The sequence below is a fragment of the Myotis nattereri genome, assembly GCF_964212035.1.
Source record: "Myotis nattereri genome assembly, chromosome: 1".
Taxonomy (NCBI): Eukaryota; Metazoa; Chordata; class Mammalia; order Chiroptera; family Vespertilionidae; genus Myotis; species Myotis nattereri.
In genome coordinates this window covers 163,578,772-163,599,940 of record NC_138075.1, presented here as the reverse complement: position 1 = coordinate 163,599,940, position 21,169 = coordinate 163,578,772, and the positions used below count along the sequence as shown (strand labels likewise).

At 38.9% G+C, this 21,169-nt stretch overlaps 1 protein-coding gene across 1 annotated transcript in view; it reads left to right on the top strand.

The window, feature by feature from the left end:
- The window catches only part of METAP1 (methionyl aminopeptidase 1), a 75,718-nt gene that overhangs the window by 50,257 nt on the left and 4,292 nt on the right, over window positions 1–21,169 (top strand). Inside the window, exons 5-9 of the mRNA XM_081086680.1 lie at window positions 6,046–6,137; window positions 7,697–7,780; window positions 11,607–11,745; window positions 14,036–14,167; window positions 17,191–17,334. Coding sequence (XP_080942806.1) covers window positions 6,046–6,137; window positions 7,697–7,780; window positions 11,607–11,745; window positions 14,036–14,167; window positions 17,191–17,334 — 591 coding nt within the window. The remainder of the gene's footprint in view (window positions 1–6,045; window positions 6,138–7,696; window positions 7,781–11,606; window positions 11,746–14,035; window positions 14,168–17,190; window positions 17,335–21,169) is intronic.

Sequence of the window (21,169 nt, the reverse complement as noted above, 5' to 3'; positions counted from 1 at the left end):
TTCAACATAATATTGAATTTTGTGTTTTTATATCGAATTCTAGATTAAAAAAAACATTTTGATTTAACATGTTCTGTACTTTAATTAAATAAAACGTATTTAGATAAAAACAGATTGTGGAGGCCTCAAATGAATGCCTAACTAAAGACTGGTCTGTAGAAGTAATAGAACCTAGTATTAATGGCAATGATTGCAGTAGTACTGATGATGATTCTGTAAGTGATATTTGTTCATAACTATATGTCAGGCACTATGCTAAGTTCTCACGTGTTACTCCTGGGGTGGATTCTGTTGTCTTCTCCATTTTATAGATAATGATGGTGAGAGACCCAGAGAAGATAGGTGATTTGTAGCGCAAGTGGAGCAGTCTCTGATTGTAGGGCCTGTAGGCATAACTTAAGTGGATTATATGAAATTACTGGTTTTGCATGTCAAAACTGGTTGAATATTCATTTTCTTGTGGTTTAATCTGTTAAGTTGCCTTTGTTCTCTAAGAAGTGGCGAACCATATTACATTTTTATGAATATAATTTAAAAACTTAAACTTCACTATTTCAGATACATTGAAGGAAAAGATAGTCTGAATGATAGATAGCTCTTGAGATGTTTAAGTTCATTACTCTGTGTTTAATATTTTTTAAAAATAGGTTTTCTTATTGATTTCAGAGAGAGGAAGGGAGAGGGAGAGGGAGAGAGAGATTAGAAACATCAGTGATGAGAGAGAATCATTGATCGGCTGCCTCCTGCTGGGGATCGAGACTGTAACCAAGGCATGTGCCCTGTCCTGGTTCATGGGGTCGACGCTCAACTATTGAGCCACACCTGCCAGGCTGTATTTTTATATATATATGTATATATAAAATATACATATATATATATATATATATATATATATATATATACATATATATATAAATAAAATATACATATATATATACACACACACATATATACACACACACACACATACACACACATACATATACACACACACACACATATATATATATATATTAATATCTTTTATTGATTTCAGAGAGGAAGGGAGAGGGTGGGAGAGATAGAAGTATCAGTGATGAGAGAGAATCATTGACTGGCTGCCTCTTGCACACCCTCCCACTGGGGATTGAGCCCGCAACCGGGGCATGTGCCCTTGACCGGAATTGAACCTGGGACCCTTTGTCCACAGGCTGACACTTGCTGTACTGAGCCAAACCAGCTAGGGCTATTTAATATTTTTTAATGTAGTTTTTTCCCCCCAATATATTTTATTGATTTTTTACAGAGAGGAAGGGAGAGGGATAGAGAGTTAGAAACATCAATAAGAGAGAAACATCAATCAGCTGCCTCCTGCACACCCCCTACTGGGGATGTGCCTGCAACCAAGGTACATGCCCTTGACTGGAATCGAACCTGGGACCCTTCACTCCGCAGGCTGACGCTCTATCCACTGAGCCAAACCAGTCAGGGCTTAATGTAGTTTTAAAATCAACATAGACGTGGTAAATTCTGATAGGATAAAATGTTACATAGTGAAAAGTAAGTCCTACTCCCCAGAGGTAGAATCACTATTAACAGTTGCTTGCAAAACATTCCAGAGATCTTTTTTTTTTTTTTTAAATATATTTCTTTATTGATTTCAGAGAGGAAGGGAGAAGAAGAGAGAGATAGAAACATCAATAATGAGAGAGAATCATTGATTGGCTGCCTCCTGCACACCCCACACTGGGGATCGAGCCCACAACCCAGGCATGTGCCCTTGGCCGGAATTGAACCCGAAACCCTTCAGTCCGCAGGCTGACGCTCTATCCACTGAGCCAAGCTGGCTAGGGCTCCAGAGATCTTTTACATGTGTATGCACATTAGCCCCTCACCCTAATTATACACAGTAGGACCAAACTCTGTACAGCTTTTCACCATGCTTTATTCTTTTTTATTTTCACCTTGTTCTGGTCTCTTAATAGATCTTATATTCTTTTTAATGACAAGTATTTAATTATGGGTACATCATAATTTATTAAACCAGGCTCCTCTTACTAATGTATGTTTAGATTATTTCCAGGTTTTTGCTTGTTTGAGTGTAGTAACTGTTCTTGCATGTGAGAGTATTTCTGTAGGTCAGTTGCCTAAAGTAAAACACCTAGATCAAGGAATACATGTATTTTTGTATTTTGAGAGCTATAACAAATTTTAGCAATTTTGCCAGTTGTCATTTTTATTAAAAATCATATAGGAGTCTTTTTTTACTTATCTTCCCTAACATAGAGTGTTTTCAAACTATATGAATTGTGCTAATCTGAAAGATGATATTTTGTGTTAATTTGTATTTTTAAATTATGAAGAAGATTGAACATCTTTTTATACATCTGTCTATTCATCTTAGCCCTTTCCCAATTAGGTTACTTGTTTTTTCCATACTGATTTATAAGTGTTCTTTTTCTACTAAGGAAAATAATCCTTTGATGTGTGTTCTATAAAAGGTATTTCCCAATTGAACATTTTGTCTTTGTTTATAGCATTACATTTATGGCAAACTTTCAACATTTTTCTGTAATAAAATTTATCAGTGTTTTCTTTGAGGTGTTTATAGATTAATTACTTAGGAAGACTTTTTTGATTCAGAGATTATTATAAAACTAGGGGCCCGGTGCACGAAATTCGTGCACTGGGTGTTGGGGGGGGGGGGAGTGTCCCTCAGCCCAGCCTGCCCCCTCTCACATACTGGGAGCCCTCAGGCGTTGACCCACATCACCCTCCGATCACCTGATCGGCCCCTTGCCCAGGCCTGACGCCTCTGCCAGAGGTGTCAGGCTTGGACAGGGGACCCCCATCTCCCCCCGATCACTGGCTCTGGCCCCCGCCCAGGCCTGAGGCCTCTGGCCCAGGAATCATGCCTGGGCAGGGGACCCCCATCTCCCTCTGATCGCTTGCTCCATCCCCTGCCCAAGCCTGACGCCTCTGACCCAGGCTTCAGGCCTGGGCAAGGGGACCATCATATCCCCCCAATCCCCGGCTCCGCCCCCCACCCAGGCCTGATGCCTCAGCCAGAGGAGTTGACCCTCATCACCCTCCGATCACCAATCACCGGATCAGCCCCTTGACCAGGCCTGAGGCATCCGGCAGAGGTGTCAGGCCTGGGCAGGGGACCCCCAGCTCCCCGCGGTTGCAGGCTCCGCCCCTGCCCAGGCCTAACGCCTCTGGCCTAGGCGTCCGGCCCAGGCAGTGGGGACCTGCAGTGGCAGCGGGGGGCGCCGCGATCGTGGGCTTCGCTTTAGGCCCAGGCAAGGGACCCCTAGCTCCTGGGACTGCCAGCTTCGACCGTGCCCAGCTCCCATCGCTGGCTCCACCCCTACTTCCTGCTATCACTGGCCAGGGCGGCAAAGGCGCCTGATTCTCCGATCATGAATGGGGGGCAGGGCAAAGGTGGCCCCCCAGCTCTTAGCTCCCCCCTAGGTTTCCGATCACTGTCAGTGGCAGGGGGCTTCTTCCTGCTTTCCCTTTCGCCTCCCTGCATTGTGTCTACATATGCAGATTAGCCGCCATCTTGTTGGCAGTTAACTGCCAATCTTAGTTGGCAGTTAACTGCCAATCTTAGTTGGCAGTTAATTTGCATATAGCCCTGATTAACCAATGAAAAAGGTATCGCCGTACCCCAATTACCATTTTTCTCTTTTATTAGTGTAGATGACTAGAGGCCCTATGCATGAATTTTGTGCAAGAGTAGGCCTTCCTTTTCCTGCTGCCAGCACCAGCTTCCCTCTGGCACCCGGGACCTGGGCTTCCCTTGCAGCCCCAGCTTCATCTGGAAGGATGACCGGACTAATTAGCATATTATCCTTTTATTAATATAGATTTTCCCATTTTGTGTCTTCCACCATTTTTATGGCTTCACTCTTTTTATGTGTGATAACATTTTTATTTAGTATTAGGGATTAAATACAAATACAACTTTATTTTTCCCTTGAAAAATATCTGGTTGTCACACCATTAGTTATTTAAAATATCAGTCCTTTTTTTGTCTGATTTAAAATGCTGCCTATACAATTATATTAAATTCTCATAAGTCTTTGAGTCTGTTTTTGGATTCTATTCTGTCTCATTAACCCATTTGTCTAATCATGTGCCATTGCCAAACTCTTAATTATTATAGCTATATAATGTTTTCATATTTGGTAGGCCTTGTTGCCCCCACCTTTCCTCTTTTTCAGAATTTTCCTGGCTATTCTTGCATGTTTGTTTTTCCATGTGAAATTTGGAATTAGCTTGCCCCCCAAATATCCTGTTGCCATTTTTTAAGTGGGATAGTATTAAATTTATAGACTAATTTTGGAAGAATTGACACCTTTACAATATTGAGTCTTCCTATCCAAGATCAGGGTATGTTTTTCTATTTTATTTAAGTCTATCTATCTCAGTGGTATTTTAAAACTTTCTTCATTAGGTCTTGTATTAAGTTAATTTCTGGATATTTTATCTTTTTTAGTTGTTCTTGTAAATAGTATCTTCTATATTTTCTAGCTCATTGTTTGTATATGGGCAAGCTATTGATTTTGACATGTTTAATTTACAATCTGCCAACTTGCTAAATTATTATTTCTAGTCATTCACCAGGTGTCCCCTTATTTTAGGGATATGATTATATATAATCATATCTGAAATTGATAAAGATTTTGTCCTTTTCTTTCTAATTTAATATGTCTTATTTCTTTTTCTTGTTTAACATACCTGCTACTACTGTCAGAACAATGTTAAATAGTGGTGCTGAGGTGGGCATTCCATGATATGGGTTGTTGGCTTGAGATTTATATTTGTCATGCTGACCATGTTATCAGAATTATCTTTCTAGATGATCATTTAGTTTTCCTTCCTTAATTTATGTCTGTGAGGAATTATATTAATAGATTTGTTAATGTGTTTTTCCACTTATGTCATGGGGTATTATATGTATTTTGGATTCTGTTTAATAATATTTTAGTTGGGATTTTTATATCCACATTTGTTATTTTTACTATTTTTTATTGATAAAGCATTTATTTTTTTAAATATATTTTATTGATTTTTTTTACAGAGAGGAAGGGAGAGGGATAGAGAGCTAGAAACATCAATGAGAGAGAAACATTGATCAGCTGCCTCCTGCACACCCCCTACTGGAAATGTGCCCACAACCATGGTACATGCCCTTGACCAGAATCGAACCTGGGACCCTTCAGTCCACAGGCCGGTGCTCTATCCACTGAGCCAAACCAGTCAGGGCTGTCCACATTTATTTAAAAATATTAGTTTATGGTTTGTTATATTCTTTTTGTCAGATTTTGAAATAATTATTATACTGGCTCTAATATTTTTAAATATATGAATAATTTGAGTTAAGGTAATTTTATTAATGAAGATTCTTAGGGCAATATTTTTCAAGTATTTTTTTAATACTTTTTACTGTAACCCAAAGTGAGAAATATATTTTATAATACGATCTGTATATAGGCATGTGTGTGTGTGTGTGTGTGTGTGTGTGTAAATTAACAACCATTTCATAACAGTACTTACCCCTACCCTATATAATATAATCTATTATTTTCTATTCCATTTATTTACTTTATGGATCACAAACAGCAGTTTGAAAAACACTGACTTAGGTTCCTATTTAAAAAAATTAATGTGTATAATTGACTCATCAGTTGTCGGTATATAGTTTCCTTATTAGATGATGGTCATGAAAGCAGTTTGTAAATTGTGTGGTACTATTCAAATGTGAATAATTTACTAACCTTTACTAGCACACTGCCTGTTATGTAATAAGTATTCCATATTGACTGAATTCTCATAGATCTGTAAATTTCTTCTTTAGAATTCGCCCTTCAGTTACTTAGCAAATTTTTTTTTCATGTTGAAAATATTTTTTCAAAAAAAATCCAACTGGGATCCTCCTAAATTATGAAATATGTGAAATAGTGAAACTTGACTATTATTATGTCATCAGGGAGATAATTATGCCTAATACTATATCTTCCCATTCATTTGGCTTTATTTACTGATTTTCCTTTTCAGGAATGTCTGAATCTGAACAAGCTCTTAAGGGTACTTCTCAAATTAAATTACTCTCAGCGGAAGATATAGAAGGGATGCGACTCGTATGTAGGGTAAGAGTTTTTTACCTCATGGGTTAGAGCATGTTTCAGCAGTTACTAGACAGGAAGGCAGTGACTTGCTGAATTACAAAGGGTGGACGTGCTTGGTAGTAAGGCTTTGACTAGCCATACTTGCTTTTTATTAAACTACTAGAGGCCTGGTGCACGAAATTTATGCACTCATGAACGGGGGTCCCCTAGCCTGGCCTGTGGCCTCCCACAGTGCGGGAGCCCCATGATTGACTGCCCCAAAGATGTAGGCCTCGCCCACCCATCTGGGGCTCCTTGATGGATTGCCCCAAAGAGGTAGGCCGGAGACCGGGTCCTGCCTCCACGCAGCGTGGAGCCGCGGGACCCCCAGGCCTCACCACGGGGAGCCACCGGACCCACCTCTGTGCCATGCATGCAACATCAAGTTCCTGCCTGCTGTGCACGCAGCCTCCTGGTGATGGATTGTGATGGCGGGAGGTCATGATGACCATTTGCATATTAGCTCTTTATTAGATAGGATTGTTAGTATATAGTTCTGTACAACAGCTGTTATCTACTTAAATAATCTATTTGAAAATTAATATGGCAGGAAGTATATATTCAGTTGAGAGTCTATTTCTGTTATCCCTTATATTTTTAAAGAATCTAGTTTTTGTGACATTTTGTCATCTTATTTTCACAAGTCATTATAACTTAGGGCAGAGTTTAAGGCTTAAAGTTCAGCTAAAGATCCTATTGTGAAATACCGATGCAGTGTAGGATTTAGGCTGATACTTATTAAGTGAAGTCACATGTTCACATGTTTCTAAAGAAAAAAGGAAGAATTGCTATTGTTTGTTTGTTGTTTCTTTAATCCTCACTTGAGGATATTTTTTTCCATTGATTTTTAGAGAGAGTGGAAGGGAAGGGGAAAGACACAGAGAGAAACATTGATGTGAAAGAGACACATTGATTGGTTGCCCCCCACTCACGCTCCAAACGGGCTGGGGGATCAAGGCTGCAACCTGAAATACATTGCCGTGACCAGGATCATGACTCTTAAGTCCGCAGGCCAATGCTCTAACCACTGACCAAACCAGCTAGGGTGATATTGCTGATTTAGAAATGATCCTTAAAGTTTTTATTCAGTGCTTAAAGTGATTGGATACTGATTTTCTTTGATAATCTGGAGAAATTTTGTTGCCATCACTTATGTGCTGTGATTCTTTGAAGGAAATCATCTATTCTTTTACTTCCCTTTTCTTCCCCATTACAGAAATATGACAGGACTCAATCTCTACCAGTTGATCATTGTGTAGACTACTTAACATGTACATTTTCACATAGAAATCAGTCAGACTTACTTATTAAGCTATTTACTAGCTAGCCCAATTTTATTTATGTATTTACATGCACGTGTATTGATGGGCATTAGAAATACAAATGGTTTTAAAATGGAGCACGTGAAACATGCAGGATTATAACCTTTAAGGCGAGGTGCACTTTATGAATCTTCACAAAATCTGTGATGGGGCAGAAGGTACAGATTTCTGTTTTTATTTCCTTTCTTCTGAAATGTAAGAAGGGTTTCTCTTTTACAGCTTGCTAGAGAAGTCCTGGACATTGCTGCTGGGATGATTAAACCAGGTGTAACTACTGAAGAAATAGATCATGCTGTGCACTTAGTAAGGACTTTACTTTTATGTTTGAAAATGTTTCGCATTATTTAATGTTTTAGACTACTAAAAATTAAACTTAAGTTCTGAATGTCTAAAGTAACTTGGCTATGTTAATTTGAAAGCAAATTTTTACTTTGTTTTAAATGTGGAAAATATTCAGCGGTCATTATTTCCATCTGTAAGTATCTGTAAAATACCTTGTTTCTGAAACCTCACATTTCATAACATTTTAGTTTAGCTTTTATAAAATGATTAATTTATTGGTGCTTGAACTAAATCATGCCATTACATACATCAAATACTCTGAAATAAAAAGAATACAAGTTCTGAAACTAGATTAGTGGAAAAATTCCCTTTCATACCCACAATAACAAGGCAGTAAATAGACCAGGCACAGAATGGGGCAAAAGTAGGTTTATAGTTGTGAGTATACAAAACACAGTTTATTCTTGTATTATTTATTAATTATTGTATTATTTTCCATACGAATAGCTGTAAACCTACTTTTGCCCCACCCTGTATTTGTAGTAAATATGATACAGACCCTGCAGTAGACGAGTGTACACATTATATGAATAAATGGTTCACAAAAGAAGAGCAATAACTAGTTAAGAAATCACCTGGAAAACTAATTTTCTCTGGTCATCAAACAAATGCAAACCATGAAGCTCTACTATATTGCTAATTTTTTTTTAAAATGCTTATATCCACCACCTATTTGGGGATGATGAAATGTGGTGGTATGATTGTAAATTCGGACAACACTTTTGGAGGGAAACTTGACAATGTGTCTTGAGCATAAAAATGTTTTTAAAAACATACTCAGAATTTTATAAACCCTGACTTTTGGTTGTTGTTCCATATGTGATCAAATACGTAGTGTGCAGTAATAGCGCCTTGCGTCCTCCTGTGGGCGGGTGCTCTTTCACGTGCTTCTTTCACTCACTCACTTAATACCCTCAACCACTCCACGAGATAGATGCTGCTGGCACCGCCATTGTATAGGTAAGGAAATGGAGACAGGGAGGTTAACTTCCTGCGGTGACACAACCTGTGATGGCGTTGGCGTTTTTAGTCACGAGAATCTGTTGTAAGAAACATAGAAGTATAGTATTGTTAAGCAAGGCAAAAGTGATAGGTAGTTATTGGCAAAGGGTGATATTTTTTTTAATTCAGGAAATAATTTAAATTTCAAATAATAGTGTAATTGTCAATGAAGTTATTGTGTGCCACTATTTAAAAATTATTAGTTTGAAGACTGTGTGGCAGTGTGGAAAGAAAAATTATATGTGCTGTGACTACCACTGTGTAAAAATATCTTGGTAAAATAGGACTTGTTATGGAAAACCAGATCATTTTCTTAGAGGTTTCTTTGTTGTTCCACATGAATGCAGTAATTAAAATGTCTCTAGAAGTACTTTACCATTTCTTAATTACCAGGTGTACCGGTTAATAATGTGGAATTTTTTCAATAGATGGGGTTACATATATGTTGCTATATATGTGATTTGATAAGTATGCTATTTTGTTGTATTGACAACAAGCTTCAAAACTTCATATGTCAAATTTGCTGAAGGTGTTAACATCATAGATATATTTACACTTAAAAATGTTGAATTTTGTGCCAGAAAAAGAGCATTTGTGGAAATTTTAATTTATTACTTTATTTTGAAGAAAAGTGCTACTGAAAGTTATCGTATACTTCAGGAAGCTTATGGTGAACATGCTCCATCTCAAGATGCTTGTGACGCCGGTTTAAACACTTTAAAAGTGATGACTTCGATGTGAAAGACAAAGAACGTCCAGGTCAACCGAAAAAGTTTGCAGACCAACAATGACAAGCATTATTGGAGGAAGATGCATGTCAAACTCAAAAACAACTTGCAGGAAGATTAAACGTTGCTCAGCAAACAATTTCCGATCATTTACAAGCAATGGGAAAGATTTTAAAGAAAGGAAAATGGGTGCCACATCAACTGAACGAAAGACAAATGGGAAACCGAAAAGTTATCAGTAAAATGTTGCTTCAACGGCACGAAAGAAAGTCTTTTTTGCATCGAATTGTGACTGGCGATGAAAAGTGGATTTATTTTGAAAATCCCAAACGCACAAAATCATGGGTTGATCCAGGTCAACCATCAACATCAACTGCAAGGCCAAATCGCTTCGGAAAGAAGACAATGCTCTGCGTTTGGTGGGATCAGGAAGGTGTGGTGTGTTATGAGCTTTTAAAACCAGGTGAAACCGTTAATACTGATGGCTACTGACAACAAATACTCAATTTGAACCATGCTTTGATTGTGAAACGACCAGAATGTGCCAGAAGACATGGCAAAGTAATTTTGCTTCATGATAATGCACCATCACACACTTCAAAACCAGTTAAAGAAACGTTAAAAGATCTTGCCTGGGAAGTATTACCCCACCCACCATATTCACCAGACCTTGCTCCTTCAGATTACTGCTTGTTCTGATCTATGGCACATGCACTTTCTGAGCAGCACTTCAAAACGTACGGAGAAGTGGATAATTGGGTCTCTGAATAGTTTGCTTCAAAACAAGAAAAGTTCTATTGGGATGGTATCCACAAATTACCTGAAAGATGGGGGAGATATGTAGCTAGCGATGGGCATTACTTTGAATAAAGCACTTTTGATGTTTCTCTTGAAATTATTGTGTTTTCTTTGATTATAAATCTGCATTATTAACTGGTATACCTGGTATATTAAGTATTAATCTTTTGATTATAGGTATATAGGTTAGTTCTGTATAATAAATTATAATTACACTAGAGGCCCGGGGCACGAATTAGTGCACCAGTGGGATCCCTCGGCCTGGACTGTGGGTTCGGGTCAAAACCAGCTCTCTGAAATCCCCTGAGGGGTCCTGGGTTGTGAGAGGGTGCAGGCCAGGCCAAGGGATCCCACCAGTACACAATCGGGGCCGGAGAGGGACACGGGAGGTTGGTCAGCTGGGGAGGGACCGCAGGAGGGCTCCAGGGCATATCCGGCCCATCTCACTCAGACCCTAGCAGCAAGCTAACCTACCAGTCAACTGCTCCCTGGTGGTCAGTGCACGTCATAGTGACTGGTCGACCGATTGACTATCTGCACCCTGGTGGTCAGTGCACGTCATAGTGAGCGGTTGAACAGCCTTAGCATATCATTAGCATGTTATGCTTTGATTGGTTGAATGGCCGACCTTTTGACCGGACAACTTAGCATATTAGGCTTTTATTATATAGGATTAAAAGTACATGTTAACACATTGTTTGCAGGTAGTTTTTATCGCGTGCTAACAGGTAGCGTGGGCCATTTTTGCTAATTTTTTGCACAAATGGCAATGTTCAGTAAAATTACGATAACTTCAGTTTACGTATTTATACGTTACCCGCATTCTACCGCTAGTCTATAAAGAACGTATTAATACGTGTCCCGTGCTCTACTACACTGGTAGAACGTATAAATACGTTTCCCACATACAATGTGTTAATATTACCTTAAATATTATCTTTTTACTTGAAATAACACATTTTTCACAAGTAGTTAATTCTACACTAGAATCTTCATATTTGTATATATTTGTAATATGTAAATTTGCTTTCCTGTGCCATTATCAGGAATTTGGACTGGTTTTGCCTATAGTCTGTCTGACAAGCACAAATCCTATTGTAATAACTACTGTTTTTCTTCTAAAATAAAATATTAAGCAAACTTTCCTTTAAGAGCATCTGTACAACAAATACTTCCACAGTTTTTAAATTTTAAAATCTGGTTAATTGGGTAAGATTACACATTGCAAATTATTTTCTCTATATTTTAATTTATTATAGGCATGCATTGCAAGAAATTGCTATCCTTCTCCGTTGAATTATTATAATTTCCCAAAGTCTTGTTGTACTTCAGTGAATGAAGTTATCTGTCATGGAATTCCAGACAGACGGCCCTTGCAAGAAGGTGATATTGTTAACGGTAAGAAATATGTAAGTGTGACTTTGGTCACTATGGGTAAAGAAACAACAAGGTTTGGTGGGTGTCTGATAAGGACTTGTGCTTTCTTCACTTGCTTTCTGTCTTTAACTTATCCTTTTTCATATTTAAAATTTTTTTTTATTTTATTTTTTATTGATTTTTTACAGAGAGGAAGGGAGAGAGATAGAGAGTTAGAAACATCGATGAGAGAGAAACATCGATCAGCTGCCTCCTGCACACTCCATACTGGGGATGTGCCCGCAACCCAGGTACATGCCCTTGGCCGGAATCGAACCTGGGGCCTTTTAGTCCGCAGGCCGACGCTCTATCCACTGAGCCAAACCGGTTCTGGCCATATTTAAAATTTTAAATCTTAAATCTGTGAAAATATTTTTTATGGTGTTAAGATACTTCTAGTATGATGCCTTTGGTACAGCATGTCTTTCTTTAATGCAGATTATCATGTGATTGGTAAGTAGGTGAAAGGTGTCAGTGAAATGTGGGAGCAATGTTCATTCAAGTGAGAGTTTTCTTTTTTCTTTTGGTTCACTAATGGTTTTGAAGAGCTTAGCTCAGACTTCCTTACAGATAAAGAGAAATCCTTAGTAATATATGAAAACCTTAAGAAAAAAGCTAGAAATCTTACAGAAGTGCCCTTCTTATATAAGTTAAGCTCTTGAGAAGTTGCAAGTGCAGAGGAAGAAGCTGCCAGACATTTTCCTCTGAGATAAAAAAAGTTGAAGACTCCTCTAGATGGTACTTTTAATGTTGATGAACTTGGTCTCTTTAGTAATCCAGCCTCTTCAAGGACCTACATGTCAAGCGAGGAAACATGAGCCCACATGTGGAAGGTTGCAGAGAATGCACCCACGGGGATGCTGGCTGTGAATGACAGTGAAGGCACTGTTTTTATGTGGATTGTTATTGCTTTAATTAGGTATCTGTTTATAAAGTTCCAGAGGTGGTGAGATGCCTGCCCATCCCTGTTATATGAACCCTGTCATTTATTACATGCATGATGGGTGAGCTTTTTTAGGAATATGTGTATCAAGCTTGAGCCAACACACCTGTACTGTGATATTGTTGGCTGACTGAAAATTCGTGGTTTACAAAGACTCATTGAAAGTGCTTTCTAGTATAAATTTACTGTTTTATAATGGTGTAGTAGTAATATGTATTCTTTTTTTTTTTTTTAATCCTCACCCAAGGATATTTTTCCATTGATTTTTTAGAGAGAGTGGGAGAGAGGGAAAGACAGAGAGAAATACCGATGTGAGAGAAACCCATCAATTGGTTGCCTCCTGCATGAGCCCCAACCAGGGCCCGGGCCAGGGAAGAGACTGCAACTGAGGTACATGTCCTTGACCGGAATCGAACCCCTGACTCTTTGGTCCGCAGCCTACGTTCTACCCCCTGAGCCAAACCGGCTACAGAGCAATAATCTGTATTCTTAAACATGGGGACAAAGAGAAGGATGAATATTCACAAATAAGTGAAAGGCAAACGAGTTTTTAAAAAATAAGTGAAGAGTAGGGTAAGTTTTTCTATTTATTGATTCACCAAGAGGAGGAAAAACTGGTTGAATAAATTAAAGCAGTATTTTCTGTTTAATGTCAAATGTAACAAAGTCTTCCATTTAATATCATTAACTCAGATTATTGATCTTGCATGAATGTGTCCTGGATGCATTTTTCTTCTGCCATAAGTGATCTGTTACTACTATAAGAGTAATGAGAGCCCACTGTCTGGCTTGTGCTGTGTGACCATGTCTCTGTTCTCCACAGTGAGTTCAGTTGTACTGTAGATAAGAAGTGTCTGTCGGGCAGCAACTGTACATCCATTGGGGTCTAATAGGAGAATGCAGAATTATCTTTCTCATAAGCTGCTTGATGCTGTCATGTTGGAGAAATGACTTTGATTTTGAAATAAAAACAGATGTGGTCTTAAGCCCTGGCCAGTATGGCTCAGTGGTAGAATGTTGGCCTGCATACCCAAGGGTCGAGAGTTCAATTCCGGTCAAGGGCATGTACCTGGGTTGCAGGTTCGTTCCCTGGCCCCAGTCAAGGCATGTGCGGAAGGCAACCAATCAATGCATTTCTCTCACATTGCTGTCTCCCTCCCTCCCTCTCCCTCCTCTCCCCCTCCTTTCCTTCCATTCTCTCTAAAAAAAAAAAAAAAAAAAAAAAAAAAAAAAAAAAAAAAAAAAAAATCAATGGAAAAAATATCCTTGGGTGAGGATTGACAAAACCAAAACCAAATGTGTTCTTTATATTTGCACATTCTTTTGCAGTGGACATCACTCTTTATCGCAATGGTTATCATGGGGACCTGAACGAGACGTTCTTTGTTGGCGACGTGGATGAAGGGGCACTGAAGCTGGTTCAGACCACATATGAGTGCTTGATGCAAGCCATCGACGCAGGTCAGCTCAGTGCCGGGCCCCGTGGGACCTGCCTGTGTTGATGGGTTTTGAGTGACTCGTCACTGCACGAGGCATTGCTGTCCCCGCCAGCCTTGCCTCTGTCCTGCAAGAGTGAGCTTTGGGTTCTCACAGTGATGGTTTAAGGATGATTTGGAATCCCTTGGTGAGAATGGACTGAATGATTGCCTCTCATCCTTTGACTCTTCTGTGATTTTATCTTTCTATGGCTGACAAATGAATGTATGAATAGTTAGTTTTGAGTATAATTTTTTCCTATGTTTTATTCTTTAATAAATATTATGTTCTCATAAAACACTAAAACAGGATTCTAGATTATGAGGGAAAAATGAATGGTCCTCCTTTGCACTTGTCTCTCCTCTTTTTATATCTCTCTTTTCTCCAGAGGTATTTACTTTTAATAGTTTTTTTCTCTCCTCTGTGCATTAACACACACACACACCCACAAACACACTCATCCCTATGTGTATGTGGTTAGTTAGGATAAATGGAATCATAATTGTAGTATTCTGTAATTTGGTACTTTTTAACTTACAGTATCTTAGGAATCTTTCCGCATTAGCTCGTGTACCTGTATGCATAGTCTACTGCATTCTTTTAATGGCTATATATTGCATAATATGAAAATTTCTGCAACTATTCCTTATTGGACTTTGGTGTTTTCTAGATGTCTTGCTATAGTGAATATCTGTGGGTAAAGGGGTATTTCTGTAGGATTTTTTCTCAGGTTCTCTTTGTCCATGCAAACAATTCATCCAGGGTTTATTTTGTTGGTTTGTTTAAGCTATAGCTTGTGAGGAAAGAGAAGGAAAGGCTCTGTTGCAAATATTAACAATCCATTACCAAACAGGACAGTTTGAGGGCAAATAAATTTTCAGTTGAAATCCATAGCATTTCAGCTTTATTGTTCAATGTTCTATCTCTGTTTCTGCACACCCACTTCACTACCACAAAAAATAAAATAACCCTGTTCTATCATCAACAAAGTATTGGACAGGACAGAATTCTATTATCTCTAATAATAGAAATTCATTGTCTTTATTGTTTTTAGTTCATTTAACATGCATGGGAGATAATGACATTTTTACTAATGTAGTGAAGTTGGAGGAATGAAAAACGAAAGCATGTGATAGTTTCATGTATCAATATGTATTCTTTTTACGTATTTGCTGTTGATTATTTTTTAATATATTTTTTATTGATTTCAGAGAGGAAGGGAGAGGGAGAGAGAGATAGAAACATCAATGATGAGAATCATTGATCAGCTGCTTCCTTCATGCCCCCCACTGGAGATCAAGCCTGCAACCCAGTCATATGCCCTTGACTGGAATCAAACCCGCAACCCTTCAGTCCGCAGGCCGTTGCTCTATTCACTGAGCCAAGCCGGCCAGGGCCCCTGTTGATTATTAAAGGACTGTAATACTCCTAGTGGTTTTGTGTGATGAGAACTTGAGCGTTTAGTTGCTCATTTGTGGAAGCTTTAGTTTTAAATAATTGTTAGGGTTTCTGCCAGATAATGTGTTCAATGTTTATATCCTTTTTGATTCTCTGAGTTGATTGAAATAACCAGACTGCTGAAATTTATTTTACAAAGACTTGCAAAGAAACTACCAGAAACCAAAGTCATCATAACGTAGCCAGGAAAGAACAAAAGTTGCTTAATCTCAGGAAGGTGCTTTGTATGTGTCGTGTCTGTCCTATTTTCCATTAATTTGGCTGCCCACCGTATTGCTGAGCCACTGGAGAGCTTGACTATTAGTTGAAATTAGCCTTCTTCATAGGGTTTCTCAGCCTACACATTATTGACATTTTGTATCTGATAATTCTTTGTTTGAGGGGCCTGCCTTGTGTATTGCAGGTTGCTAGGTAGCATCTCTAGTTGCTACCCACCAGATGCCATATGTACACACTCCATGTTCTGGCAACCAAAAATATCTACAGATACTACTGCAAGCACCCTTGGGACCAGGATTGCCTCTGCTTTGAGAATTAAGGAGGAATTTCCCCTCTCACTCTCCCTCATTATTGATGAGTAGGGATTTTCTTTATTTGCTACTGTCCAACATGGGTTAAAATTTTGCTTTTCTTCCCATTGACTGGGGTTGATAGGAAGGCTTGATGGGAATGCAAGAGTATCATTATGAAAGTCAGCATGGTTCCTCAAAATCATTAACCTCCCACCCCCAAAAATGTCAAGCTGGAACATCTGGTTAAGAGCAAGTAAGTGTTAATAAAAATGATTCCTGAGCTTTTTGCCCAGAAATTTGATGAGCTGGACAAGGTATGTTGTACCTGAACCTCAAATTGAAATCAGGCACAGGAGGAGACTGGGGAGTTGGAGGACACCCAGAACCGTGGCTGGATTCCCCAGGAGTCTGGCAGGGCCCAGTGCAAGGGGTCTCAGTGCCAGGAGAGTCTTCACAGCAATGAGAACCAGTTCTTTTGTTTTGGTTTTTATGGAAACAGAAGTAAAAGTCATAAAAATTAAATGAACTAGGAAGTATATACACGTGAGAAGTACCTTTCTATACCTTACCCCCAGAGGCAGCTGTGAATAGTTTGAGAACCACGTCTATGGAAGTAATTCTTTGAGAAGTTGATGAGACTGAAACTCAGGACAAGTCAAGTTACTTTGGACATTCCTTTTTCTCCTGATGCTCTTTCCTCTCATCTCTTCCTCTCTCTTTAAAAGAATAGCACACTGGACCTGAGGGAAGGAGAGAAGTGTATTTTCCATTCTCTTGTTTATTCAGAAAGCAAAAGGTGCCTCCCCCCACTTACTCTATGCATCCACATCAAAGGAGGAAGTACCAGTGCCACTGGTTTGAATCACCCCTTTGCCATTTACTGCCAGAATAGTTTCTCCGTGCCTCAGGTTCCTCATCTGAAAGTTTCAGCATGTAGGCCTATAAAGCATTCAGAAAGGTTCTTGGCACACTGATAGTAATTGCTTAGTAAATGTTAGCTGTTATTACTGGTTCATAAGTCTCCTCTTTCCCTTTTAGTGAAACCTGGCGTTCGATACAGAGAACTGGGAAACATTATTCAGAAGCATGCCCAAGCAAATGGCTTTTCAGTTGTTCGAAGCTACTGTGGGCATGGAATCCATAAGCTTTTTCATACAGCCCCCAATGTACCCCACTATGCCAGTAAGTACCGTCCAAAGATTTGATATTTGTTAACCATTTATTCAACAGATATTTATTCAAACATTTAACAGGGCCTACTATTTTGTATTTATTAGAGTAATCTATTAGCTGTTATAAATAGACCCTAGAAATGTATATTTGCTCAAACACAATACATGTTTATATGTACATTTTGTTCACATAACAGTCCAAAGCATGTGTGTTTGGTCACTGTGGGGGTGGGGCAGTTATTCCGTGACCTAGGCTCTGTCATTGTCAACTCTTAGCTTTCAAGATCACTGTGGGAGTTTCCCTCCTAACCTATAGATACCGGGCGAGGGGGAAGCATTGGAGGGGTATGCTTGGGAGGTTTTAATGAGCCAGCCCGGACTTGGGATAATCACTTACATTTATTTTTCATTGGCAGAACTTTAGTCACATGGCTACACTAATTGTACGGGAGGTTAGGAATGTTATCTCGCTGATACCCTGGGAGAAAAGTAAACTAATTTTGGTGAATAGCTAACAGTCTCTGCTACCTGTCTATCCATCACTATTCTGATTCCTTCAGTGAAATGGCTTCAGCTTGGTTTGACCCGAGTTCTCAGTGTATGTCAGACTTTGTACTATTTGTTGGTGTTATTGAGGGGAATAGACAAAGTACCTTTCCTCCACGTGAGTGCTGTCTGATAGGATAACAAAGGAAGTGTAGGACAGTTTTCTCCCAGAAGGCTTTTTTCTTGGAGAATAAGACATACAGGAATAAGTCTTGTTATTTAGCGCTAGAAAAGAAAGCTGTTCACAGTAAGTGGCCTGAAAAGGAATTTAACAATTGTTATGTAAACACTTTCATGTATCTCCTTATTGCTTAAGTTTCCTCATCTGTATAATTTGAGGGAATGGCTGGCACCTACCCTAGAACTGTTATTGGGTAAAGTGAGATATCATTACATAGAAAACACTTAATGTTAACCTTTAGAATGGTGATGATGATTATATACATGATCTCAGTGATTTTCAGCTGGTATGTTGCAGCACCCTCATGTGCCACAAGAATTTTTAAACATGCAATACCTGACTGTTTAGTCAGGGGCACTGACCTCTTTTCTCTAAGATTGTCAAATAGCCGTCTGATGTGAATGCCCTGTCTTAAACCATAACTATATAGGTTATATAATAGAGTTGCATTTTATTGGTTACGTTGCATAATAAAGTTGCATCTGATTGGTTAATTCTTGGTACCAGAAATTCTTACATACATGTATAGGTACCTGATTTTTTTTAAAAAAGTCACTTGGAGCAAAAAGTAGGTAATTACTATTAATATTTTTTATGTAAATCAATCAAAATTATACTTTTTTATTAGATTGGCAAAAAATCTGTTTTTTTGGTGTGCTGCAGAATTTTAGTAATAAGTTCATATGATTCATGAGATGAAAAAGGTTGAAAATCATACATTATCTCATTTGATCATTACAACTCCTTGCATAATTTCTTAGCCCTATTTTAAAAAGCAGGTTTTGTGCTTAGAGAAGTAATTTATTTACTCAGCTTCACACAGACTAGTAAGACAATGCCAGGACTAGGATTTGTACCTGGGTTCTGTCTGGCTTTCTAGAGTCAGTCTTCCCCTGTACTTTGTGCTGCCTGGTAAAGACAGAAGCAGTGTAGTGCTGGGCCTGTGGGGGAAATAAAGAATGGCCAAGATTTGGTTTGGCGGGGGAAGATGAAGACCATTCCAGGTGGAGGGGAAGCATGAATAGGTGCTTCAAGTTGAGACTGAACAGAGATAATACAAGCTTGGCTATTATGTGTTAAGAACTATTAGTAATAGCAGTGCCAGCCTAAGGATATTTGACTTTATTTGTAGGGATTTTCAGAAACATTTTTGGGCAGAGGAGTGGCAAGTGAAGTTGCTGTTTTGGGAAGACGGATTTGGCAGTGGTATCTAGAATGTATTGGAGGTGCGAACTGGTGTTGCTAGTTAGCCCAGTGCCCTGGCAGTGGTCCAGATGTGAGGCGGTAAAATCCTAGATGGCAGGTTGTGAAGAGGAAGGGAAATGAGCCAGAAGCCACTTAGGAGGAGCTGAAGAAGTTGTTTAGAGTATAGCATTTAACATAGATCAATGAGCATTTATTAACAGGCCACATAGTTCTTTTTGTTTAAGTTGTGAATTATGCTTGAAATAAAAGCTAGGAGCAGAAACTTAGTAGCCGCCTGCATTCCTTACTGGTAAGCCCTCTAGCCAAGTGGTGTGCATTCTCTTAGAATAGAAGTAACTATTCTGATTACAGTGGTGTGTGTGTGTGTGTGTGTGTGTGTGTGTGCGTGTGTGTGTGTGTAAATAAAAAGTATGTGTGCAGGGAGGGAATGAAAATGTGCCCTTACAGAAGTGACAAACTCAGGCTTAGGTATAGATGATACAAAGAGAGACTGTTAGAAGGTGATAGAATTTGTGGGAGAAGGAGATATGTGTCACTGATGTTGGGGTCAGCAAAATACGGTGCCATTGGTATACAAGAGATGCCACTTGAAGTTTTTTAAAACCACCTAGTTAGAAATAAAAAAATTCTGAGGAAAGAAGCAAGGGCGAGCTAGATCTGCTTCATGTCATACATTTGATATGTTTACGAAACGTCACGTGTAAATCTGGTTTATATAAATCAGCATCTGTTGTGCTCACTTTAGGGAAGTGTTAGAGGAAACTGCTGAGAGAGTCCTTGTGGAGCGGAGGCCTTTTGGAATGTAAATGATCTCTGCTTTGGTTTGTAACTCCATATTCCTGACCTACTGAACTGGAACCAGGGAACTGTGTTAACTTCCCTCCACCTCTTCTGTATGAGAGAAGTCCTTATTAGATGAGAGTTTGCTTCATTATTTAAGTTGTTAATGGTTGGGAAGTAATGATGATAATACCTACGTTTAGAATGTATATTGCAATAATTCTGTGAGGTACACATTTTTTAAAAAGTACTTAGCACAGTGTCTGCAGTAGTGTAGTCACTCAGATAATGTGTATTGGTTGAGATACATTGAGAAGCTGAAACCGTGAGTTGAGATGTGTGGGAGTTGTAACCTTTCTAGAATAATGAATCGATGGCAGAATGAGGAGTGGAGCTCAGGTTCTCTGTATCAGTGCTGGTCAATAGAATAGATGGGGCACATGTGTAATTTAAAAATTTCTAATGGTCCTATTCAAAGAGTAAAAAGAAATAGGTGAAATTCATTTTAATAGTATATTTTATTTAGTCTATTACATTCAAAATAGTAGCATTTCAACCTGTAATGAATGGAAAAGTTATTGAGATATATTGCATGCTTTTTTTGTCTTTAAAATCGGCATATTTTTACACTTACAGCCCATCTCATTCTGACCAACCACTTTTCCAGTGCTCAGTGGCTACACGCAGCCAGTGCTGCTGTGTCGGACAGCAGCTCTAGATTTCTTCATCCTTTTTTCTGTCCATGACACCACACTGACACTCTTGATGTTTTCTCAAGGGAATAGGACCAATTCTTTATATGTAGTAATTGCATGTCATTTGGAGAAAGTTATTTAGATTAGAAATAAAAAGTCAAAATTGTGTTTACTCCTTAGATTTTGGCAATACCTCAGGTAGTGGAAACCCGCATGATAGCCATTTACAAGGAAAGATGTGGGTGAGGTTAGACCATACCTAGAAAGTGTGATACTTAGTAGATTCAGCCTCAGTGGACATGTGTCAGTCATTACCAAAGTCAGCACCATGAAGACAACCACCAGACCAAAACCCCCTGAAAGCCGTGTTTTGGCCCCCTGCTGGTCTGGCAGAGTAAATGCAGGCATTCATTTGTTGGGGCTGTTATTAGTTGGTT